Consider the following 9839-nt stretch of genomic DNA (forward strand, 5'->3'; position numbering starts at 1 on the left):
AGGGTATTCAAAGGAGCCAATTGTGAAACGCAGATTCAAATGTTTCGTTTTTTTTCTTAATCCGACTACGTGCAGTGAAAAACACAATGTGTACAATTTGAACACTCTTGTATCTTATAATATATGGGTTTTCCTTTTTCCTCAAACTTGTTGACAGGGAAAAAAACATTGCCGTTGTTTACACATAGGACTCTACCTGTACTACAAAAGTTGTGTGGTGTATATCTGTACCGATATAATCCAATCTATGTACTGTACATGTAAATCAGAGTATTATGTGGTTGAAACCTGAAATAAATCTGAGGAAAGTCCTGTACAAAATGTACAAAGTGTTTATTTATTATGTATTCTTTTATAACAGAACATAATGATTTACCATGAAACAAAGATAATCGCTATTAGAAGACCTTCACTGTCAGAGAAAATGTAATCCTTACACAAACCCACTGATCAAATGTTATTTTGGCATATTCTCTTTGCTGGAATAATTTTATTGTTTGGTGGAGCTTTTGCCTTTTCGTATGAATGAGATCAAACGTAGAAGACAACGCATCCCCTCAAAATATTTTCCTTCCATGCAGAGAAAATTCCAGCAATTTAAAACCCCCACAGTAAAGCTCAGATTTTGTTGTCAGTCCCTCAGAGCTAAGGACTCAGGGCTCCCTTCTAGAATCACCATTACACATCTACACAGGGCCAGATTAACCCGCGAGTGGGCCCCAGGGTGAAAATGAGTTGTCGGCCCCTAATAAACCCTCCGTTTCTCCCATTCTCTGTGTATTGTGTATGTATTAGTTAGTGGCAACTTGATTAAGAGCAAATGCATGTAATAAAATGTACCATGTAAACAAAATATAAAGTGAAACAATAAAGAACTGGATTTTAACTAGATTTTCTTGGCGCGGCACCTTTACAAAATGGGGCCTCAAGAAAGTGTAAGAATACAGGTGTTACCTTAAGGCTCCTATCATGTTAGCTTAGATTGTGTTTTAGTTAGTGCCAAATTGTAAACCTGGAACCTTTCGGCCCCCCGAGGACCTGGGTCCCCTGGGCAGTTACTGCTTTGCGTGGCTGGTACGTGGCTCAGCTGCAGTTTCTCTCGTGACTTCTAGATACTGGCACCATGAAAACAGGGGGCAAACGATTACATCCAACAAGTCCAACACCTCTTTTCAAATAGGTGAAGAATTTTTCACACTAAATCGGGCCAAATCCAGGTGCAACATCCACAGCAACAAGTCTACATGTATATTTCACCAATCACTGTGTCCACGTCTTTGTACCATGAAGGCATGATCATATTGAAAATATTAAAATATTAATAATGTATGGATTATTATATTCAGAAAGTCGTAAATAAACACTAAATATGTCAAATATGAGCCCCACATCTTACTGGCCACAGAAATGCCTCTGTACAGGTAATGAACTGAAGCAATCCAATTGGAGCTCCTACATTTGGACGCTTATGGTGATCGCACAGGTCATGTTGATTGAAGTCCGTGAAAGTGTGGTCCTTATTGCTGGGGGTGGACTTCGGACTGTGAGCATCAGTTCCCTTCAGGGCCTATGTCAGAGCTTCTGAGATCCTGCTGAAACAGCTCCTCCTGCAGCCTTACCAAAGCCACCAGTGGATCCTCTTTGAAAGGGGGTTCATGCTGGGGGGAAATTCTGGAGATGTAGCCTTGATCAGATCCACTGTTTGGACCACTGTTTCCACTGGGCTCCAGAACCTCATTGTCCTCCATCTCCACAGGCAGGGAGTGGCTGATTTCAAAATGAGGGAAATATTCACTCTGCATGTTTGCACATGATGATTGTGGAGGGTTTGAGTCGAGGGAGCTCTGTAGGGCCGAGCTTCTCAGGTCCAAATGAGCAGAGGGTTGGCTTATAGGCAGCAGTGAATCCTCTTCATCATCCTCAGTGGGAATTTGACCCAGTGGTTCTTCCTCAAGGGAGTTCTGTCTCGGTGAGGGCGGCTTGTTCAATTCAGGCTCAGCTATGTAGACAGATTCTGGACTGGCGCTGTGAGGATGCAGGTGATCTATTAATACTTCATCCAGGTTTGATGGATATTGATGTTGGCACTCAGGGTTTACTACTGGTGTAAGTTCAACTACTGACGACAGTGGGTGCTGTGGGTTCAGTTCAGGTGTAAGGAAATGAACACTGCTTGCATTTTCAGTGATTTCTACCTCATGGATGTAGACGGGAGGGCCGTTTCTGATTTGAGGGACACATTGTAGGACTGGAGGGATCTGCAGGTGGTCAATGAGCAGGTTGGCCTCAGTCATGACCTCCTCTTCACTGTCCACACACTCCTTCTCAAACCAATCAGGATTTTCCAACTGGTAGGCCTGGAATGTTTCGATGGCATTCTTCAGGGCTCTGCCTGAAGGGCAGTTGAAATATTCGTCCCAACCAATGCCCTCGATGTGGTTGACCTGACCCGGCTGATACTTTTCAATGTCTACGATGCGGAAGCACAGCTCTTCAAAATGCTTCATCAGCTTGTATTTGACTGTGATGTCAAAAACCGATGGTATATCTTGTTCGGTGCTGATGTCATCGAAGTAGGCCACCATGTACTTGCCCAGCGTGCCTGCCTGGTGCATGTCTGGTAGAAAAAGGTGGAGAAAGGGGGTGAGCATGTCGTCTGTAGGTGAGAGTAGGTCCTCCCTCAGTGTCACCCGACCTTGACCGCACAAGGCCCTCCACTTTGCCTGGACACCTTTCGAGCACAGCACCAGAATTTTGTCAGTTGGATTTTTCAGCTGTTGCCGTTGCCACTCAAGCCAGCGGAGGCGACCCACCATGCCAACCGAGGTGGAGTCTAGCAAATCTACCAGCACCTTGGTGCCACACTTGACCTGGAGGAAGGCGCAGAGCTTTAGCACTATGTCCCTGTAAAGGTAGTGGTCCTGGGAGTACATGACCAACACTTTGGGAGGTTGTTTAAGTGGCTGCTGTGGAGGCATCTCGCCTCCCCCAGGTCCTGCAGTAACACCAATTTGACCTGAAAGTGCAAAAGAGCACAGATCAGAATACATCAGCAAATTAAGAGTAATTCTAAACCAATAACAAAGGCATCAATTAAAAAAATTAATATTTTTCAATGAAATTAGGAGAGTTTTGAAGTTAGAACTCAATGGAGACAGATCTGAAAAAGCATTATATTTGTGACTAACCTGCCTTCCTGCAGCAGAGGACATACATAATAACTGCCGTTACTACGCACATTACCACCACTCCCAGGACAATCAATGTGTACGAAGGAACATCTGGGGCGTTTGTTGGATTTGCTGTGAGGAAAAAAAACACAGTTCACAGGTGTTGCTGTTTTTGCAGAGTCCATTAGTCATGAGAGAGACATGCAGACATGCCAAAACGCTGTGTGCCTCTCCCTGTTTCTCCATGGGATATCCCATAAGGTGTTGTTTTAGTCCTGCTAGTGGCTAGGGGCTAGGTTTGGCAAAGGCGGTCAGGCAGTTGGTATGGCTACTGGATTAACTACCATGACTTTTTGTACGGACATTCATGGTTCCCATGGTTGTATCTGAATGACTTTGTTGATCCCCTGACTTTTCATCGAGCATTATCAACAGGTCAAAGTTTTTACTTAACCACTGAAATATCTCCCACCAAGCATCCGACATCCATGGATATTGTTTTTAGGGCAAATCAAATCAGTTATTTAAACCAAAAATAAGCGGTGGCAGTCTGGCTGTATTTAGTCCGTCTGATTTGGTCCGATTTGGTGCGAATTAAGCCCAAGATGGACGCCCAAGCGGAAAAAAGAAATGTCATAGCAACATGAAATTATGATTTTTTTTTGTGTGAAAACTGGTGTTGTGTGTACGGAATACCCCATCATCAGGTCGAAATTTTAATTTGTCATAAACCAATACTTTAGGTTATAACCATATACCTGCAAAACTAATCAGCTGTACATTACAGCAAGTGTTAGCATGAAAACATGTTTAACTATGATGGTGAACATGGTAAACCTATTACCAACTAAACATCCAAATATGCACTGAAGGTACTTTAAATGTTTTCTCTTTTTGTCTCCCCAGAAGTCCTGGGTAGGAGAATGCTAAGTGCATTATCAAAAACATACAACAGAATTTTGAGGGTAGAATACAGTAATGTGTGATACAGCGCAGTTGTTCCGATCTTTGTGCAGCAGAGTGCAGATTTTTTGGCCTTCAGACACAATTAAAGCTAAAAAACAAAGCAAATCATTTGCTTTGTTTTGTCCGTTTTTGCGTGTTTTTCTAATACACCAGCTACTGCATACATATTACTGTATTTCCAAAAGAACCGATACCTGACCAGATGTTTTAGTTAGCTCGCTAACTAACATCTTTCCTCAGCATAGCAGCCCATCGTTCCAACTGTCCCATCATCGTGGTTCAGGGTAGTTAAAATACAACTGAGGCTGCTTTTGTTTTTGTCAGCAGTGACTTACATCATATTCCCCTACACCCACATAACGGGAGCAATTTAGAGGTTAAATGACACTACTTGACCAACCTGACCATATTGTGAGGCTAAGGAACATTGTATTGTAATACTGATATTCCATACCTGCCAGCGTACCATGACAAATATCCTGAGTTTCTCTTTGACGATCACAGTCCTGGCCACATTGTGGGAAAAGAGGTTTGATCTGCAGTGAAGAATTAAGTCACGTTAACTCTAACATGAAGGTCAAATGTGATCGTAGAGAATACAGAGGTACTGCCAACTGAAAAAAAAAAACTGCTTAGTAATACACTTAGTAGAAGGGATTTGAAAATATCTACCTCAACGTCAAACTGGCAGCAGGATCTCGGCCATTTATCAAGGCTGAATGTTACATTCAGAGTCGTGTGATTGGCCTGGAAAAGAGAGTTGGTTTTCGTGTGAGTAGTTTTATTATTGAGGCTCAGCCTTTAAGAGTAGCCGACTGAACAGACAGGAGATGCCGTAAGAACACTTGTCGAGACACTCACCATTCAAGTGGTTCTACTTTTTGAGTGTAATTTTTCGGGGGCATGTCGCTAAAAACGAGAAGACTGCGGGATAACTGCTTTCCTGTGACTGAGGAGCACCTCATGCGCACGCTGGGCACTTTCCCAGTCGTTCGGCACTTTGTCAGGTGCACTTTAGCGAAGGCTACTGCAATGTCATACAACAATGCTCCAATAAATCACAACAGCTTGTGTGTTTTCTTGACGGTAGGTTATACGCTGTATTAGAAACAACTTTTAGTAAAGCACGATACAATTCAAGAGCAACCGAAAACTATAGCTTTCAAAATGACCCTAATGACCATTCCTGACCATCACACCTTGATGTCACACTAAGACCAAGAGCCTAACAAGAATCTTTTCTAATAATTTAGTTAGAGCCACTGGTAAAAACTTTAAATAGCATATGAATATATACACTAGGCAGCCAGTGGGTCTGATAAAAGACATAGCGTGATGCTGACATCTCACTCCTAATGAACTGCAGCAATGCTCTGAAGTCCAAGTTAACTCCTCGGAACATGTGGTGGTGAAAGCACCCTGACGCATCTTCAGAACCGTGCGGGAAGATACGATACGCGAGCCTGGAAATGGATCTGTGACTGTGGAGCATTCACGTAGTTTGTCTTTTCACACAATCTGCAGGAAACCGTTATCTGCACTGAGAAGTAAAAAGAAAAAGAAAAAAAGAAAAAAAAAATCTGGGGTACAAACTAGGCTAAGGTACGAAACACAGCATGTTTTAATGAGGACCTACAGCAATGTTCTGGGTCACTCCTCCTCCGTGTGAGACAGCCCACTGCCCACCGCCGTACTCTTCCAACACAGAAGCATTTGACTGTCCACCACGATGCGACCTTACCCTGTGCACACGGTCGAAATGTTGGGAAGCGGAGCAGCTAACAATCACGATGTAGTCCTCACACAGACCGTCTGCGCTGAAGCTGACAGCCAGTGCCGATCGTCCCCTGACCGCAGAGACCAGAGCCAGGCTGATGTTAGGCTGCCACAGACTTCCTGCAGAACAGCAACGCGGCGGCACGTTAGAAACAGGATTTACCCACTCTCACGGGACTTGAGCCTGTCAGTGACTCACCTCTCTCTATGCAGAACTGGGTCATCTTCATCTTGGAATCTTGACAATCTGGGTAAAGCAGAATCCGAGACTTTCATCAAAGTCGAGTCAAGAGTGACTGAAAGTTCTGCAAATGAAACTGGATGCACAAAGACTTCCTAGCTTGCTTAGTTCACTTGAAACACAGTTGTTCTAAGTTTAGGATTGTGCTGTTGTTGAGTTCGATGACTGTATCTTCTCACAAAGAAATGTTTTAAAAATGTTACACCTGTATGCTGCCCACAGTTCTAAAGCTGCTACGCTGTTCCAGATAGTTCTGTATCTATACTGTGTGTAATCCTATGCGTTCCAGATAACCCCTTCATTTAGGCTGCGCACAGACACACAGACACGAACAAACAGGAAAGCTGGCTGCAATGAGAAAGACTTGGCGGAACTACGTTTAATAACAGTCACTTGGATTTCCAGGACAAGAACACGTCCGCTCACAGTACTAGTGGTTTTGTCATCAAGAGTGCGAGCAGAGGCTCTAAACGAAAACCGTTCCGCCCCATTAATATGCAAATGTCTGCAGCAAGGCAACACCCAGATCTAATCAGATCTCTTACTCCACACGGGCTGCCTGCGGTGTCGGCACGGAGTTTCTGCTACGTGTTGTCCTTGGGTTACCGTGTTCAATGGAGTGTGTCCACAGAGTTACAGATTAAGGGACTCGCGGACGCCAGGATGACGACCTAATGTCAAATAAACTACCACGAGACTCACTCCGAACTTCGCCCAAACCAAGATAGACTCTGCCCAGCACCCTTTCCTTTGCTCAGTCCAAAACAACAACAACAACAACACGCCGGTTTGGGCTTCCACTCACCGGGAGCAGTCACGTCAGTGCTGATGTCGTAGCTGCTGTGGCCCAGCTCGGGTTTGGGGATGTTGAATACAGAGACCTGGTACTTCTCACCGGGGTCCAACACCACCATGTTGGCTGAGAAGGACCACTGAAAGCACAAAGCTGGCGATTAAACCTCGACAGACAAATAACGGTGTTGCCGTGACAGCGGCCGTCCGTCGTGTTGAGTCTCTGCTGATCTCAGTCCAATTCGATATTTGAGTATTTCCTACACCGTGAACGGAGTCGTGTCCACAGCAGCGAGGATGGAAAGCTGTCAAGTACTGAAAGGTAGTGCTAAAGGTTTGGTCCGATTCCCGGTCTCACTCGTACCCTGGTCATATTGCTTCATTTGGATCATCAATGTGCAAAAAAACAACAACAGCATGGAGATACATTCGGAAAATGAAAAGTAGAAATTGGAAATGTGCACTACCCGCGTGGCCACGAAATCTGGATCGGACCTGGGAGACAGTGACTCTGGAACCACCCACCTTTTCCCCTAGCGGATTTCTCATTGGGAGTCTGTCTCTGAAGGAATACCGGACGCACAGGTTCTGGTTGGTGGACATCACCAGAACATGAAGCTCGGTGGCCTTCAGGTAGCGGACGCTGCCTGCGGAGAAACACATCACTTTGTGTCACCGCCGACTGTCATTGTACGTTTTCCATGTCTGTAAAATATGACACACTGCCTGAGCACTGACGCAGTTATGAACCTGCTGCCTACGAGTGTCATTATCGCTGATTGATAGAAGTTGTGGTCAAAAGTGTGAAAAGAGACACAAGTTTCCAAGTGTTTAGTGGCCCGTTTCCATCGTCTAGCGTTCCGCATTATTGTCTGAGGTTATTGTGGTCTGGGAATCTGAAATTCCGACCAAGACACATTCCCGGATCATTGTGCTCTGTTCATTCGCCACATTATCCTTCTGCGGCTTTTGGAAATATTGAGATGGCGACGACTCTAGAAGAAAAATGAGCTTTTTTTTTTAGTAACGTCTGTCTTTAACAGGATCTCAGCGATCTGCTGCCCTCGTGTCACGCATACGGTGCAATGGGGTCACGGCAGGCGGGACTCACCATCATCCTTTATCGTCCAGTTAGCGATCAGTACAGGCTGCAGGTGTCCCCTCTCGTCCTGCCTGGTGTCCACGGCCACCTGCAGCCCCTCTGGACTGCTGGGGGTGTAGGCATGAACCGCCAGCAGTCCACTGTCCATACAGTTAGCTGCGCGCACACACACACACACACACACACACAGAAGCACAGTGAATGCCAGGCAGCGGGGAAACCAGTAGAGGACAAAGCTGTTGGTCTGACACACAAGGCTGTTGAGAGCAACAAGGGAGGGACAGGAATGAAGGACGGGAGCGTTTACTCACTTGTACTGACTGAGCAGCTCAGATCCTGTGGCAGGAAGAAAAAGAAAAGGAGAAGATCAGCAGGGACAGAGGTTGTGTTGTCACTCTCGCAAATACACGCGTCACGTCACGCGCCCAACTTTTCAGCAGTTACACAAAGCGACTTATCGGACAGCAGAAGAAGAGGAAAGGGTCCAAATTCAAGAAAAGGACGAGAGCAACGCATAAAGCAGAGGAATGAACAATAGAAAACCCGCTGAATCAGTGTTGGTCCAAAAGAACCGACTGCTCCCGAAGCACCGACTCACACGCCCCATACCCAGGAGGTTAGAGTCGGGGAAAAGCCTCTGCACGACTCCCCCCCCTCCTGTCCCCGCGGAGCCGCGGCAGACGGCGCTTACCTGTCGCGGGCAGGTGAGCGGGGGCCGCGTCAAGACCCTCGCCGCGGACGACAGCGACCCGCACAGCAGCAGCAGGAGTCCTCGCGGGGTCATCGTCGCGAACGGGGTCCGGCTGTGGCGTCCCGACCCTACAGCATTGCCTCACGCTTCCGGCTCACTATGGAAATAACCCGCTCGGTTTACAGTAAGTTACCGCCTGCCGCCTTCAGGTCACACGGGAATTCAGACCACTTATCCGTTGGCTCTGAGAAGATCTTTCCGTAAAATCACAAACCTCGAGTTCATCGAGTGAGCTCGCAGCTCCGCGCCATTCTTTTGCTGTGAAATAAGTGACTGTTCCTTTTCCCGACAGAGTGGCGCAACACGGGATGCCAGGTCGGCCGGGAAACGTCTCCCGGTTTTCCAGTCTGTCCGGTCGGAACCCACCATTCTTCACCTGCATGTCTCTGCGTCTGAGAGTCAGTAGTCTGTGGGTGAGACCCCGACACTGTGGGCCGGATGCTTCTCAGCAGGCAGGAGAAAATCCGCCAGCAGCTCAATACTTCAAATCTCCTAAATTCCTACATTTGCATATTAACGAATAATAACAATACAATCCACTAATTAATTAATTAAAAAAACAGTTACAGTATCTTGTTTGAAAAATGTGGGCAAAGATCGTCTGGGTGTTCCGGTAGTAACGAGCAGCTGAAAACTGCAGTGAGTGATCATTTGGTGTGGGCCGTATTTCCTGTAGACCGCGAATGCACCAGGATTAGCGATTCGGCTCCCTTCCGTGTTGCGTGGGCTCCGTCGCTCAGCCTCAGAGTGACGCATTTCTGCCTCGTCCTTTATCCTCACCATGGCAACAGGCACGACCACAGCGCAGCGTCCCAGCGGCAGCGGACGAGAGGGACGCGCGGCTCTTCCGCATCGGCGGTTTCCAGCGCCGCACGGGTGCGTCGTGCCGCGATCGCCGGCAGGTGGCACAGACGCATCACGCCGCAGCGGGCGAATCGTTGGCGCTGGCCCCGCGGAGGGTCGCAGTGGCTTCTCTGCCCCTGTTTCCTGTGCTGCGGTTCGTTCCATGCTCCAAAGGAAGGGGGCGCACTGCCCAGCGTC

At 46.8% G+C, this 9839-nt stretch overlaps 1 protein-coding gene across 1 annotated transcript; it reads right to left on the reverse strand.

Annotated features, from left to right (window-relative positions):
• Nucleotides 1-293: 293 nt before the first annotated feature.
• il17ra1a (interleukin 17 receptor A1a) lies at nt 294-9095 on the reverse strand. The gene is made up of 11 exons (XM_040148456.1): nt 8739-9095; nt 8359-8383; nt 8057-8203; nt 7471-7592; nt 6959-7085; nt 6112-6159; nt 5878-6032; nt 4809-4883; nt 4591-4672; nt 3189-3302; nt 294-3016 (listed from the first exon to the last, which is right to left on the reverse strand). The coding sequence occupies exons 1-11, from the start codon at nt 8829-8831 to the stop codon at nt 1551-1553; spliced, it is 2454 nt and encodes an 817-aa protein (XP_040004390.1). The 5' UTR covers nt 8832-9095; the 3' UTR covers nt 294-1550.
• Between the last annotated feature and the right edge of the window lie 744 nt (nt 9096-9839).

This window comes from Xiphias gladius, chromosome 2 (genome assembly GCF_016859285.1).
Source record: "Xiphias gladius isolate SHS-SW01 ecotype Sanya breed wild chromosome 2, ASM1685928v1, whole genome shotgun sequence".
Taxonomy (NCBI): domain Eukaryota; kingdom Metazoa; phylum Chordata; class Actinopteri; order Istiophoriformes; family Xiphiidae; genus Xiphias; species Xiphias gladius.